Below are 20,966 nucleotides of genomic sequence, written 5' to 3' on the forward strand. Positions count from 1 at the left end.
CATACAGATGAGCAAACAGACACTGAGGGTTAAAAAGGTCTTCATAGATGTCACACAATCTATTAATAAGGGAACAAGGGTTAAAACTCATGGCCATCTGACTTTAGAAACAATGTCTTTCCACCACACCAAGCTCCTAGAGGGGCGGGGTAAAAGGGAGAAATGAGCAAGCAGTGTCAATTCCAAGGTCCTGGGTCCATCCACAGACACAAATCAACTTATATTATCAAAATTTAAAAACACAAAAAGACCACATTTATTGAACCTTTTCAACCCATCTTTCCATCATTCTATAAGAAGAATTTTACATATACCTTTAGGTTCTGATGGTCAAGTCCCCTCCCCTTAGTGCAGTTTCTAGGTCTTGGCATTTTTTGACTCACGCTTTCTTCATGTCCTCTTTGGGGAATTACTGCATGGCCGTAATTACAAGAGGCTAACATTAACAGTATTACCACATGCCTAACTCTTATTATGTAGTATAATCAGTAACATGTAACTTCAAAATAGACTATATGTAATTTGTTCTGTTATGCTAATCATTCAGTTCCAAATCTTAAAAATTTAACATGCCAAAGTGAAAATTTATATAAACCAAACTTTTTTATTGTCTTTCATTATCTTTGATAAAAAAATTAAATACATTAGAAATATGACTTCACTTGTAAAATAGTACCAACAAAGATGCCTAGAAACACATTAAATCTGTGAGTTTTGTGGTACTTATTAAGGCTTGAACAGATACTGAAGGCTTTTCTATGCTTAGTCCATTCTTATGATTTCACAACTATATGAATTCTCTGATGTACAGTGAGTTGTGATTTCTGGATGAAGGCTTTTCCACATACAGCACATTGATAAGGTTTCTCCCCAGTATGAATTCTCCGATGTACAACAAGGTCTGACTTCTGGGAAAAGGCTTTTCCACATTCAACACATATATAAGGTTTCTCTCCTGTATGAATCCGCTGATGCCCTGGGAGGTGAGACTTTTGAGAGAAGGCTTTCCCACATTCAGTACAAACATAAGGTTTTTCTCCTGTGTGAATCCTCTGATGTCCAATGAGATGTGACTGCTGACAGAAGGCTTTTCCACATTCACTGCATTTATAGGGTTTTTCTCCAGTATGCGTTCTCTGATGTATAATGAGCTGTGACTTCCGGGAGAAGGTCTTCCCACATGCAGTACATTCATAAGGTTTCTCCCCAGTATGAATTATCTGATGTATAATGAGTTCTGACTTTCTGCTGAAGGCTTCCTCACATTGAGCACATTTGTAGGGTTTCTCCCCAGTGTGAATCCTTTTATGTATGATGAGGTGGGACTTCTCACAGAAGGCTTTCCCACATTCAGTACACTCATAGGGCTTCTCTCCAGTATGAGCTCTATGATGTATAATCAGCTGTGACTTCTGGGAGAAGGCCTTCCTACACTGATTACATTCATATGGCTTTTCACCAGTATGTATTCTCTGATGTATAATGAGGGGTGATTTCTGGGAGAAGGCTTTCCCACAGTCACTACATTCATATGGTTTTTCACCAGAATGAACTCTCTGATGGATAATGAGGGATGATTTTTGAGAGAAGGCTTTTCCACATTCAGAACATTCGTAAGGTTTCTCCCCAGTATGTGTCCTCTGATGTACAATGAGATGTGATTTCTCACTGAAGGCTTTCCCACAAGCACTACAACCATAAGGTTTCTCTCCGGTATGAATTCTTTGATGTATAATGAGCTGTGACTTCTTGAGAAAAGATTTTCCACATTCAATACATACACAGATCTTCTCCCCAGTTTCAACATTCACATATTGAATAAGAGATTGTTTATCGCTGATGATTTTTCCACATTGACTATCTTCACAGTGTTTCACTCTATTATGAATTTTTTCATGCTTAGAATAGGAAGAACTAGGTGTTATCCCATATCCAAAATTCTCATCTGTGTTTTTTCTTGCATAACCCCTATTACAACTGAATAGGTTTACAGTAGGTTCCAAGCTCTTTTCAAATGAATCACACTTATACAGTCTTTGTCTTGAAGTATCTAGGTCTGTGCAGTTATGAAATATTTTTCCAAATGCATTATATGTATAGTTTGACTCTTCAATAACTGTTTTGTTGTTGATGATTGTGACTTGCCTGAGAAGTCTGTCTTGATTTTCCTGATCTCTCTCCAGCTGGTCGCCTTGCCAGACCTTTAAAACGGAGTACAATGAATGATCCCTTGTGACACTTTCCAGTATGTCCTTATGAAAGTAAACATCTCCAAGTGTATCCAATTGATGTGTGTCAAGTCTAGTCTCCCTGTCTGAAAGAATAAAATTGCAGAGATAAAATCAAACAGATATAAAGATTGAGTAGAGGACAGAAGAGGTGAAACAAACGGATGATCCAGGATGGTCCATGAAGACAGAGAATTGGGAGGGCAACAGGCCATTTAAAACACAACAAAACATGTAAATTTATTGGGTGAGTAACTAAAGATGGACTTTACTTCTGATAATGGTGGCATGAGGTAGTCATGGACTTCCCCTCCTCAGAAAACAAGTATAAAACTGAATAAAATAATTTTTAAAACAACCAATCCAGGGCACTGGAAAACTACCAAAGGCAGGCCACAAGGTGAAAAGTGTTTACTTGTCAAAAACGTCTACTTCATTAGGTAAGAATGGGGAGTTTGTGGCATTCTTTCCTAAGGTTTTCCTGTCTTGCACCCCTAGTTTATGGGGCATTGAGAGATAACGCAAATCCACAGGATACAGTTTTATGCTGATAGTAGAGCAGCTAGGAATTTAACAAGGAGAATTTGTAAGCAAAAGAATCATAGAAAGGTTGAGACAATGAACTCACCATACATTCCCACCTGACTGCTAAAATATTTGTGAAAAGAGACCCTAGTGAGCCCAGCAGTGATTGAAAGGCTGGGGAAGCTTGCAAATTTCCTATGCTTTTAAAGTGTTCTGAGACATGCACAATCCAGGTGGCAAAGAGTAGAAGTCATACTGGCTTTACGTGTCTAATAAACCTCTGTCCAAATCATTAGTTCACATCTATAGCCAGGCTTAATCAAACAAACAAAACTAAGCAGCGATATTAGTGATGATACTCCACAGAACAGAAAGATGTCACAGTTTAAGCCCAAGCAAGTGCCTCTAAAACAAAACCTCTCAGAAGGAACAAAAGGATCCAAAGACGCTATAAAGTATTGTCTACAATGTAGAGCTTTCAACCAAAAATTACTAGACATATAAGGAAAAAAATATGACCTATACTAAGGAACAAAATCAGTCAATAGAAACTGACTCCAAATGGGTGCAGATGTTGGATTTAACAAAGACTCTAAAGAAGCTATTATAAACATATTCAAAAAACTAAGGGAAGATATTCTAAGGAACAAGTGAATAAACTGACAATTTCAAAAGAGGAGAGAAGAATATAAAAGAACCAGTTTGACTATAAAGAGGAAGGAAGAAGAAGTTTTGAGAGTAATGGAACTTTTCTGTATCATGATTGTGGTGGCAGTTAACTTACTCTATGCCTTTTTCAAAATTTAAAGAAAGAGTAACATTTATTTTATGTAAATTAAAAAATAAAAGAACCAAATGAAAATTCTAAAGTTGAAATGAAAATTTCACCAGATGGGCTCATTAGTGGATTTGAGACAGCAGAAGGTAAAACCAGAATCAGTAAACTTGAAGATATATCACTAAAAATTATTCAGCCCAAAGAACAAAAAGAAAAATTATTAAAAAAATAGAATCTCAAGATCTGAGGAGCAGTTAGGCATTCCAGTATACGTGTAATTGGAGTTTAGAAAGGAGGTGGAAAGAGCCAAAAGAAATCTGGAGAAATGTCTTTAAAATTACCAAATTCGGTGGAAAACATTAATTTACACATACAAGAAGCTCAACAGACCACAGGAAGGATACCAAGACAACCAGCCAAATCAGAATTAAACTGCTGAAAAATAAAGGCAAAAAGAAAAATCTTCAAAGCAGCAAGGAAAAAAAAATGACACATCATGTATCAAAGAATAACAGTACTGTTGGCTGAATTTTCAACACACATACACACAAAAACTGAGGTCAGGAAATACTGGAATGACACACAGTCAAAATACTAAAAGAAAGCAACCCGTCAACCAAGAATTCTACATTCAATGAAACTTTAATAATGGCAAAATGAAGACATTTCCAGATAAACAAAAAAAGTTACCAACAGAACTGATCTACAAGAAATACTAAAGAAAATCTTTCTTGCTGAAGAAATAATACCAGATGATAACTCAAATCCACAAGACAACAGAAAAATTTTAAAGTATATGGGTAAATATAAAGGATTTAATAAATATGTGTAATTTTAAAAATATTTCCTTCTAATTTCTTCAAAAGACTTTTCAAAGCAAAAACAGTAACACTATACTGTCAAATTTATGACAAATACAAATATAACATACATGACTAAAAGAACAAAACAGCAGAAGGTGGTTCAGGAGGGCAGAAAATGGAGCTATGCTAGTGCAAGTTTCTATAATTTGTGAGAGAAAAAAAAGCAGTATCAACATAAGGTGGGTTATAAGAAGATAAGTATCATATTGTAATCCCTATAGCAACATCACACACACACACACACACACACACACACACACAGAACTACAACTAAAAATTAAACAGGGGAATTAAAATGGTCTATTAAGGACTTCCCTGGTGGCACAGTGGTTAAGAATCCACCTGCCAGTGCAGGGGACATGGGTTTGAGCCTGGTCTGGGAAGATCCCACATGCCGCGGAGCGACTAAGCCCATGCACCACAACTATTGAGCCTGTGCTCTAGAGCCTGCGAGCCACAACTACTGAGCCCATGTGCCACAACTACTGAAGTCCGCGCGCTTAGAGCCCACACTCTGCAACAAGAGAAGCCACCGCAATGAGAAGCCTGCATACCGCAACAAAGAGTGGACCCTGCTTTCCTCAACCAGAGAAAAGCCCACACGCAGCAATGAAGACCCAATGCAGCCAAATACATAAATAAATAAATAAATAAGTCTATTAAAAAATATTCTTTTAAGACAAAACAAGGTAACAAAATAACAGGGACCAAAAAAGAGATTAAACAAATAGAAAACAAATAGCAAAATGGCAAACATAAATCAAACCAAATCAGTAATTATAAAGATTTAGGAATGGAATAATTTTCCAATCAGAAACTGTCAGACTGGATAAAACTAATTATACATTGTCTAAAAGAGATTCACTTTCAATTCAAAAATAAATAAATAGGTTGAAAATAAAAGGATGGGAAAAAAATTTTAAGCATAAGAGATTTGTAGTAGCTATACTAAATCAGACAATAGAGATTTCAAGATAACACATATTATAAATTAGGTATATTTCAAAACTGCAAAAGAATCAATACAGCAAGAAGATATAACAATTATAAATGTATATGTACCTAACAACAGAGCCCCACAAAACATGAACCAAAACTAACAAAAATGAAAGAAAAAACAGACAAATTAGCAATTGCAGCTAGAGATTTCAACACCCCTCTCACAATGATTAATAAGACAAGTAGACAGGACTTCCCTGATGGCACAGTGGTTAAGAATGCACCTACCAATGCAAGGGACACGGGTTCGATCCCTGGTCCGGGAAGATCCCACATGCCGCGGAGCAACTAAGCCCACACACCACAACTACTGAGCCTGTGCTCTAGAGCCCATGAGCCACAAGTACTGAGCCCACGTGCTGCAACTACTGAGGCCCGTGCGCCTAGAGCCCATGCTCAACAAGAGAAGCCACCGCAATGAGAAGCCCGCCCATCGCAACAAAGAGTAGCCCTCACTCGCCGCAACTAGAGAAAGCCTGTGCAGAGCAACAAAGACCCAGTGCAGCCAAAAATAAATTTTAAAAAATAATAATTAACAAATAAATAAAATTCAAGTCATATTTTAAATATATATATTTTAAATAGTAGACAAAAAAAAATCAGTAAATATCAATGAACTTGACTTAACTGACATCTACAGATACCCCATCCAACAACAGAACACACATTCATTTCAAGAACACATGAATCGGGGTCGATGCGGAAGATGGCGGAAGAGTAAGACGCGGAGATCACATTCCTTCCCACAGATACAGTAGAAATACATCTACACGTGGAACTGCTCCTACAGAACACCCACTGAACGCTGGCAGAAAACGTCCGACCTCCAAAAAGGAGAGGGGATACAGAGCGCCGCCTAAACGAACTCCAGAGAAGGGCGCAAGCCACGGCGATCAGCGCGGACCCCAGAGACGGGCATGAGACGCTGGGGCTGCTGCCGCCGCCTCCAAAAAGCCTGTGTGTGAGCACAGGTCACTCTCCACACCTCCCCTCCCGGGAGCCTGTGCAGCCCGCCACTGCCAGGGTCCCGGGATCCGGGGACAACATCCCCGGGAGAACGCACTGCGCGCCTCGAGCTGGTGCAACGTCACGCCGGCCTCGGCCGCCGCAGGCTCGCCCCGCCTCCTCTGTACCCCTCCCTCCCCGCGGCCTGGGTGAGCCAGAGCCCCCGAGGCAGCTGCTCCTTTAACCCCGTCCTGTCTGGGCAGGGAACAGACGCCCTCAGGCGACCTACACGCAGAGGCGGGTCCAAATCCAAAGCTGATCCCCAGGAGCTGTGTGAACAGGGAAGAGAAGGGGAAATCTCTCCCAGCAGCCTCAGGAGCAGTGGATTAAAACTCCACAAACAACTTGATGTGCCTGCATCTGTTGAATACCTGAATAGACAACGAATCATCCCAAATTCAGGAGGGGGACTCTGGGAGCAGGAGATATTAATTTTTCCCCTTTTCCTTTTTTTTGTGAGTGTATATGTATATGCTTCTGGGTGAGATTTTGTCTGTATAACTTTGCTTTACAATAGCTTTATTTTACTTCACTATATTATAGCCTCTTTCTTTCTTTCTTTCTATTTTTTCTCCCGTTTATTCTGAGCCGTGTGGATGAAAGGCTCTTGGTGCTCCAGCCAGGCATCAGGGCCGTGCCTCTGAGGTGGGAGAGCCAACTTCAGAACACTGGTCCACAAGAGACCTCCCAGCTCCACGTAATACCAAATGGCAAAAATCTCCCAGAGATCTCCATCTCAACATCAAGACCCAGCTTCACTCAACGACCAGCAAGCTACAGTGCTGGACACCCTATGCCAAACAACTAGCTAGACAGGAACACAACCCCATCCATTAGCAGAGAGGCTGCCTAAAATCAAAATAAGGCCACAGACGCCCCAAAATACACCACCAGACGTGGACGTGCCCACCAGAAAGACAAGATCTAGCCTCATCCACCAGAACTCAGGCACTAGTTCCCTCCACCAGGAAGCCTACACAACCCACTGAACCAACCTTAGCCACTGGGGACAGATACCAAAAACAACGGGAACTACGAACCTGCAGCCTGTGAAAAGGAGACCCCAAACACAGTAAGATAGGCAAAATGAGACGACAGAAAAACACACAGCAGATGAAGGAGCAGGCTCAAAACACACTGGACTTAACAAATGAAGAGGAAATAGGTAGTCTACCTGAAAAAGAATTCAGAATAATGGTAGTAAGGATGATCCAAAATCTTGGAAATAGAATAGACAAAATGCAAGAAATATTTAACAAGGATGTAGAAGAACTAAAGAGGAACCAAGCAATGATGAAAAACACAATAAATGAAATTAAAAATACTCTAGATGGGATCAATAGTAGAATAACTGAGGCAGAAGAAAGGATAAGTGACCTGGAAGATAAAATGGTGGAAATAACTACTACAGAGCAGGATAAAGAAAAAAGAATGAAAAGAACTGAGGACAGTCTCAGGGACCTCTGGGACAACATTAAACGTGCCAACATTCGAATTATAGGGGTACCAGAAGAAGAAGAGAAAAAGAAAGGGACTGAGAAAATTTTTGAAGAGATTATAGTTGAAAACTTCCCTAATATGGGAAAGGAAATAGTTAATCAAGTCCTGGAAGCACAGAGAGTCCCATACAGGATAAACCCAAGGAGGAACACGCCAAGACACATATTAATCAAACTGTCAAAAATTAAATATAAGGAAAACATATTAAAGGCAGCAAGGGAAAAAAAACAAATAACACACAAGGGAATCCCCATAAGGTTAACATCTGATCTCTCAGCAGAAACTCTGCAAGCCAGAAGGGAGTGGCAGGATATACTTAAAGTCATGAAGGAGAAAAACCTACAACCAAGATTACTCTACCCAGCAAGGATCTCATTCACATTCGATGGAGAAATTAAAACCTTTACAGACAAGCAAAAGCTGAGAGAGTTCAGCACCACCAAACCAGCTTTACAACAAATGCTAAAGGAAATTCTCTAGGCAAGAAACACAAGAGAAGGAAAACACCTACAATAACAAACCCAATACATTTAAGAAAATGGGAATAGGAACATACATATCGATAATTACCTTGAATGTAAATGGATTAAATGCTCCCACCAAAAGACACAGGCTGGCTGAATGGATACAAAAACAAGACCCATATATATGCTGTCTACAAGAGACCCACTTCAGACCTAGGGACACATACAGACTGAAAGTGAGGGGATGGAAAAAGATATTCCATGCAAATGGAAATCAAAAGAAAGCTGGAGTAGCAATTCTCATATCAGACAAAATAGACTTTAAAATAAAGACTATTACAAGAGACAAAGAAGGACACTATATAATGATCAAGGGATCGATCCAAGAGGAAGGTATAACAATTGTAAATATTTATGCACCCAACATAGGAGCACCTCAATACATAAGGCAAATACTAACAGCCATAAAAGGGGAAATTGACAGCAACACAATCATAGTAGGGGACTTTAACACCCCACTTTCACCAATGGACAGATCATCCAAAATGAAAATAAATAAGGAAACACAAGCTTTAAATGATACATTAAACAATATGGACTTAATTGATATTTATAGGACATTCCACCCAAAAACAACAGAATACACATTTTTCTCAAGTGCTCATGGAACATTCTCCAGGATAGATCATATCTTGGGTCACAAATCAAGCCTTGGTAAATTTAAGAAAATTGAAATCATATCAAGTATCTTTTCCGACCACAACGCTATGAGACTAGATATCAATTACAGGAAAAGATCTGTAAAAAATACAAACACATGGAGGCTACACAATACATTACTTAATAACGAAGTGATTACTGAAGAAATCAAAGGGGAAATCAAAAAATACCTAGAAACAAATGACAATGGAGACACGACGACCCAAAACCTATGGGACACAGCAAAAGCAGTGCTAAGAGGGAAGTTTATAGCAATACAAGCCTACCTCAAGAAACAGGCAACATCTCGAATAAACAACCTAACCTTGCACCTAAAGCAATTAGAGAAAGAAGAACAAAAAAACCCCAAAGCCAGCAGAAGGAAAGAAATTATAAAGATCAGGTCAGAAATAAATGAAAAAGAAATGAAGGAAACAATAGCAAAAATCAATGAAACTAAAAGCTGGTTCTTTGAGAAGATAAACAAAATTGATAAACCATTAGCCAGACTCATCAAGAGAAAAAGGGAGAAGACTCAGATCAATAGAATTAGAAATGAAAAAGGAGAAGTAACCACTGACACTGCAGAAATACAAAAGATCATGAGAGATTACTACAAGCAACTATATGCCAATAAAATGGACAACCTGGAAGAAATGGACAGATTCTTAGAAATGCACAAACTGCCGAGACTGAACCAGGAAGAAATAGAAAATATGAACAGGCCAATCACAGGCACTGAAATTGAAACTGTGATTAAAAACCTTCCAACAAACAAAAGCCCAGGACCAGATGGCTTCACAGGTGAATTCTATCAAACATTTAGAGAAGAGCTAACACCTATCCTTCTCAAACTCTTCCAAAATATTGCAGAGGGAGGAACACTCCCAAACTCATTCTACGAGGCCACCATCACCCTGATACCAAAACCAGACAAAGATGTCACAAAGAAAGAAAACTACAGGCCAATATCACTGATGAACATAGATGCAAAAATCCTCAACAAAATACTAGCAAACAGAATCCAACAGCACATTAAAAGGATCATACACCATGATCAAGTGGGGTTTATCCCAGGAATGCAAGGATTCTTCAATATACGCAAATCAATCAATGTGATACACCATATTAACAAATTGAAGGAGAAAAACCATATGATCATCTCAATAGATGCAGAGAAAGCTTTTGACAAAATTCAACACCCATTTATGATAAAAGCCCTGCAGAAAGTAGGCATAGAGGGAACTTTCCTCAACATAATAAAGGCCATATATGACAAACCCACAGCCAACATTGTCCTCAATGGTGAAAAACTGAAACCATTTCCACTAAGATCAGGAACAAGACAAGGTTGCCCACTCTCACCACTATTATTCAACATAGTTTTGGAAGTGTTAGCCACAGCAATCAGAGAAGACAAAGAAATAAAAGGAATCCAAATCGGAAAAGAAGAAGTAAAGCTGTCACTATTTGCAGATGACATGATACTATACATAGAGAATCCTAAAGATGCTACCAGAAAACTCCTAGAGCTAATCAATGAATTTGGTAAAGTAGCAGGATACAAAATTAATGCACAGAAATCTCTTGCATTTCTATACACTAATGACGAAAAATCTGAAAGTGAAATTAAGAAAACACTCCCATTTACCATTGCAACAAAAAGAATAAAATATCTAGGAATAAACCTACCTAAGGAGACAAAAGACCTGTATGCAGAAAATTATAAGACACTGATGAAAGAAATTAAAGATGATACAAATAGATGGAGAGATATACCATGTTCCTGGATTGGAAGAATCAACATTGTGAAAATGTCTCTACTACCCAAAGCAATCTACAGATTCAATGCAATCCCTATCAAACTACCACTGGCATTTTTCACAGAACTAGAACAAAAAATTTCACAATTTGTATGGAAACACAAAAGACCCCGAATAGCCAAAGCAATCTTGAGAACGAAAAATGGAGCTGGGGGAATCAGGCTCCCTGACTTCAGACTATATTACAAAGCTTCAGTAATCAAGACAGTTTGGTATTGGCACAAAAACAGAAATATAGATCAATGGAACAGGATAGAAAGCCCAGAGATAAACCCACACACATATGGTCAACTTATCTATGATAAAGGAGGCAAGCATATACAGTGGAGAAAAGACAGCCTCTTCAATAAGTGGTGCTGGGAAAATTGGACAGGAACATGTAAAAGTATGAAATTAGAACACTCCCTGACACCATGCTCAAAAATAAACTCAAAATGGATTAAAGACCTAAGTGTAAGGGCAGACACTATCAAACTCTTAGAGGAAAACATAGGCAGAACACTCTATGACATACATCACAGCAAGATTCTTTTTGACCCAGCTCCCAGAGAAATGGAAATAAGAACACAAATAAACAAATGGGACCTAATGAAACTTAAAAGCTTTTGCACAGCAAAGGAAACCATAAACAAGACCAAAAGACAACCCTCAGAATGGGAGAAAATATTTGCAAATGAAGCAACTGACAAAGGATTAATCTCCAAGATTTACAAGCAGCTCATGCAGCTCAATAACAAAAAAATGAACAACCCAATCCAAAAATGGGCAGAAGATCTAAATAGACATTTCTCCAAAGAAGATATACAGATGGCCTACAGACACATGAAAGAATGCTCAACATCATTAATCATTAGAGAAATGCAAATCAAAACTACAATGAGATATCATCTCCCACCGGTCAGAATGGCCATCATCAAAAAATCTAGAAACAATAAATGCTGGAGAGGGTGTGGAGGAAAGGGAACACTCTTGCACTGTTGGTGGGAATGTAAATTGATACAGCCACTATGGAGAACAGTATGGAGGTTCCTTAAAAAACTACAAATAGAACTACCATACGACCCAGCAATCCCACTACTGGGCATATACCCTGAGAAAACCATAGGTCAAAAAGAGTCATGTACCAAAATGTTCATTGCAGCTCTATTTACAATAGCCAGGACATGGAAGCAACCTAAATGTCCATCGACAGATGAATGGATAAAGAAGATGTGGCACATATATACAATGGAATATTACTCAGTCATAAAAAGAAATGAAATGGAGGTATTTGTAATGAGGTGGATGGAGTTAGAGTCTATCATACAGAGTGAAGTAAGTCAGAAAGAGAAAAACAAATACAGTATGCTAACACATATATATGGAATCTAAGGGAAAAAAAAAAAAGGCCATGAAGAACCTAGTGGCAAGACGGGAATAAAGACACAGACCTACTAGAGAATGGACTTGAGGATATGGGGAGGGGGTGGGGTGAGATGTGACAGGGTAAGAGAGTGTCATGGACATATATACACTACCAAATGTAAAATAGATAGCTAGTGGGAAGCAGCCGCATAGCACAGGGAGATCAGCTCGGTGCTTTGTGACCACCTAGAGGGGTGGGATGGGGAGGGTGGGAGGGAGGGAGATGCAAGAGGGAAGAGAAATGGGAACATATTGTATATGTATAACTGATTCACTTTGTTATAAAGCAGATGCTAACACACTATTGTAAGGCAAATATACTTCAATAAAGATGTTTAAAAAAAAAAAAAAAAAAGAACACATGAATCAAACATCAGAATAGACTATATACTGGGCTTCAAAACAAGCTGCAATAATTTTATAAGGATGGAAATCATACAGAGTATATTTTCCAACCATACTGGAACTAAATTAGAAATAAATAAGAAAAAGAAATATCAGAAATATCCCCAAATATTTGGGAATTAATTAACATATTTGTAAATAAACTATGTGTTGAAAAGTCCAAAGAGAAATTAGAAAATAACTTGAATGAAAATGAAAACACAAAATATCAAAATTTGTGGGACACAGCTTCGTGCTTAGAGGACAAATTATATGCAGGTAATCCTCATTTTGCAAGATTTCAACAAGCATGAAATTTAGTTACTACAGTTTAGTTAAATAACACCAGTCTGCCAACAACATAGTTCACACTTTAATGATAACAGTATGTCTAACAGCATAAAGTACAAACTTCACTGCTAGCTCTTCGGTCCATAAATCACTAAATAAATAACAGATACACATCATGATCAGTACCCAATCATTTCACTTCTTTCAAAGTCTGTTGGTGATTATTAACTTCACATCTGTTGTCCAATATATATACAGACAGCAAAGTGTATAGTTTGTTTCCTCCTTGCATCCCATTGATAAACCCACGTGACATTATCCAAATTATCCTAATCATCCAAAAATGTGTAACGGAAAGAGGGAATTGACCAACAAAGATGTAAATGCAGCAAAGAAACAACACATAACAACACTGGATGTGATTAGAAGATAGCTGACCATGTTGGCATTGCCCCTATTTATGAGACTTTAGATATGCAGCCAGAGGAACTTAGTGAAGGCAAACTTATCAACGTAAATTCCTGGGTTGTGATGGAAGGGATAAAAATATTTCAAAGAAAGTGATGCCAAAATTTTCACATTACCTTCGACATATTTCGCAACACTGAAAGCACAAAGGAGAAAATGTTGGAAGCTGACCCAACCTTAGAAAGGAATATGACAATTCACTAAGGCACAGAGAACATGCTAACTCCTTATCATAAGCTATACAATGATAAGAAGGCAAGCACTGTTCAAACCACTCTACATAGTCTTTGAAAAGAAATAAAAGACATTTTAAATGCTTCCAATGTTTTAAATTGCAGGGTAGTAAATAAATATTAGTTTACTACATTTTCATATCTATAAAACAGTTATAACCAACAGCAAGATAGCATTTTTTTTTCAATTTTTTTTTTTTGATGTGGACCATTTTTTTTAAGTCTTTATTGAATTTGTTACAATATTGCTTCTGTTTTATGTTTTGGTTTTTTGGCCACAAGGCATGTGGGATCTTAGCTCCCCAACCAGGGATCGAACCTGCACCCCCTGCATTGGAAGGCAAAGTCTTAACCACTAGACCACCAGGGAAGTCCCCAAGATAACTTCTAATGTTTTGACGAAAAGTGTTTAAAGGTCAAAATCAATTACAATTTTTCCCGTCAATTATAAAAATTACTTGGCAAAGTTCTGGCTTCCATGGTAATTTTTATGGCCCCTCACTACCATACAAAGTGAGGACTATCCATATTTAAATGTTCATACTAGAAAACAAAAAAGGTTTCAAATTAATGATCACGCTTCCTTGGTGGCGCAGTGGTTGAGAATCTGCCTGCCAATGCAGGGGACACGGGTTCGAGCCCTGGTCTGGGAGGATTCCACATGCCGCGGAGCAGCTGGGCCCGTGGGCCACAACTACTGAGCCTGCGTGCCTGGAGCCTGTGCTCTGCAACAAGAGAGGCCGTGATAGTGAGAGGTCCGCACACCGCAATGAAGAGTGGCCCCCGCTCACCACAACTAGAGAAAGCCCTCGCGCAGAAGCGAAGACCCAACACAGCTAAAAATAAAATTAATTAATTAATTAATAAAAAAAAAGAGTGGCCCCCACTTGCCACAACTAGAGAAAGCCCTCGCACAGAAACAAAGACCCAACACAGCCATAAATAAAATAAATAAATAAATTTAAAAACCCAAAGTTAAAAAAAAAAAAAATTAATGATCTAAGCTTCTACCTTAAGAAGCTAGAAAAAGAGCAAATTAAACCTAAAATAAGTAGAAGACAGGAAACAGTAAAGATCAGAGTGGAAATCAATAGAAGATAAACAAACAATAAACAAAAATAAATGAAATCAAAACCTGATTATTTGAAAAAAAATTAATGAAATTGTTATGTTTTAGCTAGTGATGAGGAAAGAAGAAAACAAAGTATCAGTGTCAGGAATGAAAGACAGAACATCTCTAGAAATCCTATAGACATAAAAGAACAAAAAGGGAATATTATGAAAAAAAATTTATACCAATAAATATGACAATTTATATGAACTGGAAAAATTCCTTGAAAAAAAACCAAACTACCAAAACTGACTCAAGAAAAAGTAAATGATCTACATAGATCCACATCAAGGAAAGAAACTTAATAAATAAAAATCTTCCCACAAAGAAATGTCCAGATCTAGACTGATAAATCCTATCACTGTAATAAACCATAACCATGAATATAACAGCTTTTCTCAGTCTGTGAGTCCTTCTAGCAAATCAGCAGACCTGAAGGTGGTCTTGCAGACCCCCAACACAACTAGCAAACCAAATCCAGCAACATATAAAAAGAATTACAGGGCTTCCCTGGTGGCGCAGTGATTGAGAATCTGCCTGCCAATGCAGGGGACACGGGTTCGAGCCCTGGTCTGGGAAGATCCCACATGCCGTGGAGCAACTAGGCCCGTGAGCCACAACTACTGAGCCTGCGCGTCTGGAGCCTGTGCTCTGCAACAAGAGAGGCCACGACAGTGAGAGGCCCGCGCACCGCGATGAAGAGTGGCCCCTGCTTGCCACAACTAGAGAAAGCCCTCGCACAGAAACGAAGACCCAACACAGCCAAAAATAAAATAAATAAATATATAAAAATTAAAAAAAAAAAAAGAATTATACACCATCACCAAGTGGAACTTATCCAGAAATATAAGGTTGGTTTGCCGTCCAAAAACCTATTAATTAAAATTCATTAACACATCACATAAATAGATCATTTCAACAGATACAGAAAGAGCATTTGTCAAAATGCAACACATTTTCATGATAAAAACACTCACCAAACTGGGAATAGAAAGGAACTTCCACAACCTGGCAAAGGGCATGACAATCTACAGCTAACATACTTTATGGTAAAAGACTGGATTTTCCCCATAAGATCAGGAACAAGACAAGGATGTCCACTCTCCATTCTATTCAATATTGTACTAGAGGTTCTGGCCAGGGTAGTTAACCAAGAAAAGAAATAAAAAGCTTCCAATGTGGAAAGGGATATTTAAAACGATCTCTATTTACAGATGACAAATTTATTTATATGGAAAATCTTAAAGAATTAGCTAAAAAACTATTAGAACTAGTAAACTCTGTGAGTTTGCAGGATCCCAGACCAATATTCAAAAATCAGTTGTATTTCTATGCACTTGCAATGGACAATCCAAAAATAAAGTTAATGAAACAATTTCATTTACAATAGTATCAAATAGAATAAAATACTAAGAAGTATGTTTAACAAAGATGTACACAACTTATACTCTGAAAACTATAAAACATTGCTGAAAGAAATTAAAGAGGATCTAAATAAATGGAAAAACATTTCATGTTCCAGGGATCAGAAGACTTAATACTGTTAACATGGCAATACTCCTCAAATCGATCACAAATTCAACCAATCCCTACCAGAATCTGAAGAGGTTTATTTGTAGAAACTGATACTCTGATTCTAAAATTCATACGGACCCAGAAGAGCCAAAAAAATGCTGAAAAAGAAAAACAATGTTGGAAGAATGATACTCCCCAATTTCAAAACTTACCACAAACAACAGTAATCAAGAGAGTGTGATATTGGCGTAAGAACAGATATATAGATCAACAAAATAGTATAGACAGTCCAGAAATAAACCCTTTCATTTATGGCCAATTGACCTTTGGCAAGGGTACCAAGACCATTCAATGGGAAAAGGAGAGTCTTTTCAATAAATGGTGCTGGAACAACTGGATTACCACAGGCAAAAGAATGAAGTTGGACCCTTACCCCACACCATATGCAAAAATTAACTCAAAATATCAGATCAAAGACCTAAATGTGAGAGCTAAAAGTACAAAACTCTTAGGAAAAAAACATAGGGGTAACTCTTCATGACATTGGATTTGGCAATGGATTCTTGGATATGACACCAAAGCACAAACAACAACAAAAAAATAGATAAACTATACTTCATCAAAATTAAAAACTCTTGGGACTTCCGTGGTGATGCAGTGGTTAAGAATCTGCCTGCCAATGCTGGGGACATGGGTTCGATCCCTGGTCCGGGAAGATCCCACATGCCACAGGGAAACTAAGCCCATGCACCACAACTACTGAGCCTGCGTTGTAAAGCCCACGAGCCACAACTACTGAGCCCACGTGCCACAACTACTGAGTCCACATGCTGCAACTACTGAAGCCTGGGCACCTAGAGCCTGTGCTCTGCGACGAGAGAAGCCACCGTAATGAGAAGCCTGCGCACTGCAACCAAGAGTAGCCCCCGCTCGAAGAGTAGCCCCCACTCACCGCAACTAGAGAAAGCCCGCGCTCAGCAATGAAGACCCACTGCAGCCAAAACTTTTAAAAAATTAAAAAAAGAGTTAAAAACTCTTGTGCTTCAAAGGATACAATCAAGAAAGTAAAAAGAAAACATGGGAGGAAGTATGTGCAAATCATTTATCTGATAAAAGATTTATATCAAATGAGAATTCTATACAAAGAATTATATCTATATAACAAACTTTATATAAAAGTTCTATATAGGAACTTAATATAAAGAGCTCTTATAATTCAATAATAAAAGACAAATAACTCAATTCAAAAATGGATGGGGGGCAAGATAGGGATAGGGGATTAAGAGATACAAACTACTATGTATAAGATAAATAAACAAGGATATATTGTACAGCACAGGAAAATATAGCTATTATTTTGTAATAACTTTAAAAGGAGTATAATCCATTAAAATGTTGAATCACTATGTTGTACACTGGAAACTAAGATAATATTGTAAGTTAACTATACTTCAAAAAAAAAGGGACAAGTGATCTGAATAGACATTTCTCCAAAGAAAATACATAAATGGCCAATAAGCACATGAAAAAATGCTCAACCTAATTAGTCTTCAGGGACCGTTTTGGTTCAACATAGAGTTGTTATATTACCCAGCAATTCTACTCCTAGGTACACGCCAAAGGAAAAAAAAAGATGTCTATACAAAAACTTGTACATGAATGTTAACAGTAGCATTATTCATGTAGCCAAAAGGTGGAAACAAGCCAAATATCCAACAACTGATGAATGGATTAACAAAATGTAGTATATCAATACAATGTAATATTATTCAGCCAAAAAAGGAATGAAGTACTGATACATGCTAAAATGTGGATGAACCTTGAAAACATTATGCTAAGTGAAAGAAGGCAGTCACAAAAGACCACATATTATATGAATATTTATATGAAATATCAAGAATAAGGCAAATCAATACAGACGGAAAGCAGATTAGTGATTGCTTAGGGTTGGGGAGATGGGAAGAAGGGGTGTGATAGCTAAAGGGTACAGGGTTTCTTTTAGAGGTGATAAAACTGTCTTAAAATTGACTGTGGTGACAGTTGCACAGATCTGTGAATATCCTAAAAACCACTGCTGACTTTAAATGGGTGAACTGTATGGCATATGAGTTATATCTCAAAGCTGCTTAAAAAAAATAGTAACAGAAAATTTCAGGGTACAGCTAGTGAAACATAGCTGTATTCACAATATGTAACCAACTTTATATTCCACTATTCCCCAATAAATATCTTTTATTAAAGTCAAGTAAGCCTAGAAAATTTCTATCAGAAAAGCCATGTCGATTTCTAACTCCAATGATTTGTACATGTCCTTTCCTAGAGCTTGCCCTCACCTTCCTCCTTCTGCCTAAACCACACTTCAGATATGCTTCAAAGTAGCTGGTTCATGTTTTGAAAAATGCCTTCTTAAATTATGCCACATCTCTTTAGACTATAATTTTCACTGAACCCCTGAAGCAGTAACTATATTGGACATGCAATTTTATACAGCTGTAAATCTTGATGTCTTGTCTTTCTATGTATAACCTATGTTCCTGAAAAGCATTTGCCTTCTATTGTCTTTGAATATCTTTTAGAAAGGTACTAAAGATATGATTGTTGAGTGGATCAATAAGAAATTTCTGTTCTGTACATGGCTCACTACTACTGAATTAACTAGTTGTTGAACACCTACTACATGCACAGCACAGGAGCAAGAAGGAATAGGAGTCATCAATCTGGGTGGAAATGTAAGTCTTAGTTGCCAACCAATTAAAAACAAAACAAACTGATATTTCACTTCCTTTGTCTTCCATCTGCCAGATTTTCACCTGGATAGATCCAATTTGATACGTCTCTCTTCATGATCCATGGCTCTTCTCCTTGTTCCAACTTAGATATGACACCTGGTTTGGAAACTGGATACCCTATGATAAAAATAAAATTGAGGAATTGAGTTGACTACACTGAAGAAAGAAGAAAAGGTGCAGTTTTAGGAGCCCTACAATGAAGTTGTCCAGCTGGCCCTCAGCACTGTAATGACCTTCCACTGGAGAGAAGAAAGAGAGCAAAAAGTCACAAGTAGGTCAAGAACCCACCCAACTCAGTCAAATTCCAGTGAGAGGCACTGGATTGGCTAACTCTGAGTTGTGTCGGGAAGCCATCCTTACCCACTGAGACCAGGTGGCTGTAGTTCTCCAGCATCACATCCCTGTACAGGGTCCTCTGAGCAGGGTCCAGTTGTTGCCACTCCTCCTGGGTGAAATCTATAGCCACATCCTCAAATGACACTGGACCCTGTAATAACATGCTCCTGTTCAATCTGAATTGATCATTCTCATCATTTTTACCATAGTATACAAAACTACATTCCCAGTTCTACATTATGCTTATTGAGAAAAATGATGTAAAGATCTATCTTCAGCAGAAAGAGTCAAACACAGCAAGAGAACAGGAAAGCAAAAGAGACCTAATCACAAATGGAAATTTAATCAAGGCAGCATCCACTTCAAGTACGTGGATTATTCAACAAATGGTACATTTAGACAGGAGTATAGGTCAGGACATTACCTATAGGAAGACCCTGCCAAAAAAAATTTCTTTTAGTCCTAGTAGCAGGAAATATTTTCTTTTCATTGAAAATTCAACTGATTTCTCTTTGTAGAGAATGCAAATCATGTATATGATATCCTCTAACTTTCCACTGTGTCTTCTCGAAATTTATATATAATATATATATATATATATGAACTATACTTTAATAGTGGTTTCACGTGGTTTCAAAATATATAATCTGCATATTACATAGTAACTCTTTTCAAGTCTTTATTTTTTGTTCTCTGTACATTTTCCCTAATCCTAATTTTTGACTTTCTACTCTTTTCTATTTCATTGTATGGAAATCAAGTACAAAGTAAGCAAGCAACTCACCTGAGACTTGGTCATCTTCTGCTTCTCTTCCAAAAGGGAAAAGGTCTGAGGAATCAGGACTAGGAGATAGAATGGAGCCTCCTGGAGCCAGAATTGACATTCACCAGTCTAGAAACCCTACCACCAGAAGTCAGGTGGATAACAGGCCACCCTGTAGAAGAAGGTCATTTGGTCCTTACGGAAGAGTCCTTACCGAACCACCACGTGAAGGAAGTCCTCTTGTGATTATAATATGATCACATAGAACTTGGACAAGGTGCATTTTTAATTGGATGAATGCTGATATGTCTTCTGTTGACTTACTAACACCTTATTGTTCCCCTTTGGACCAGCAATTATATTTGTTGTTCTATATGCAGAACTACCATAAGACAATAATCATGGATATATATGTAAAGATTTAACTGAAGATGGAGCAGATCCGTGGCAACAAGAATGGGAATGGCGAAGTAGAAAACTGCTTCTGTTTAGGGAATATGCATTCCCATATTTTTGTTAATTTTGTTAATTTTAAGATGTTTCCTGTTTAAAATTTTATTGCTGATTTTTAATAGTGCAGTTGTCCATATTAAAAAAAAAAAAAGTTATAGGTTGGAACTACTGTTAAACATGAACATACCACAATGCAGCAAGATAGTTACCTGGTAATCTTCTCAGTCCCAGGATGGGTCAGGCAGACATGGGCTGAACTCATTTAGAGGAAGTGAGTGCTCTCATGATAGGAAGACTGTTTCATATAGGGTATCCCAGGCTTTGTCAAAATAAAT

The 20,966-nt window shown here is 37.8% G+C and overlaps 2 protein-coding genes across 3 annotated transcripts in view; both read right to left on the minus strand.

Moving 5' to 3' along the window:
- LOC130704535 (zinc finger protein 300) overlaps nucleotides 1-20,895 on the minus strand; it is a 56,121-nt gene extending 35,226 nt beyond the window's left edge. Inside the window, exons 1-2 of one of the 2 annotated variants that reach the window (XM_057540117.1) lie at nucleotides 20,841-20,895; nucleotides 19,101-19,196 (exon numbers count right to left, since the gene is read on the minus strand). The gene's annotated coding sequence lies outside the window, so the exon portion shown is untranslated. Of the gene's footprint in view, nucleotides 1-19,100; nucleotides 19,198-20,840 lie in introns of those variants that run through there. The other variant, XM_057540118.1, reaches the window with a different exon arrangement.
- Nucleotides 86-20,965, minus strand: LOC103019794 (zinc finger protein 300). The gene is made up of 5 exons (XM_057540119.1): nucleotides 20,841-20,965; nucleotides 20,200-20,350; nucleotides 19,440-19,566; nucleotides 19,101-19,196; nucleotides 86-2,314 (listed from the first exon to the last, which is right to left on the minus strand). Exons 2-5 carry the CDS (start codon nucleotides 20,212-20,214, stop codon nucleotides 774-776), a joined length of 1,779 nt encoding a protein of 592 aa, XP_057396102.1. The 5' UTR covers nucleotides 20,215-20,350; nucleotides 20,841-20,965; the 3' UTR covers nucleotides 86-773.
- Between the last annotated feature and the right edge of the window lies 1 nt (nucleotide 20,966).

Source organism: Balaenoptera acutorostrata, chromosome 2 (assembly GCF_949987535.1).
Source record: "Balaenoptera acutorostrata chromosome 2, mBalAcu1.1, whole genome shotgun sequence".
NCBI classification, from domain to species: domain Eukaryota; kingdom Metazoa; phylum Chordata; class Mammalia; order Artiodactyla; family Balaenopteridae; genus Balaenoptera; species Balaenoptera acutorostrata.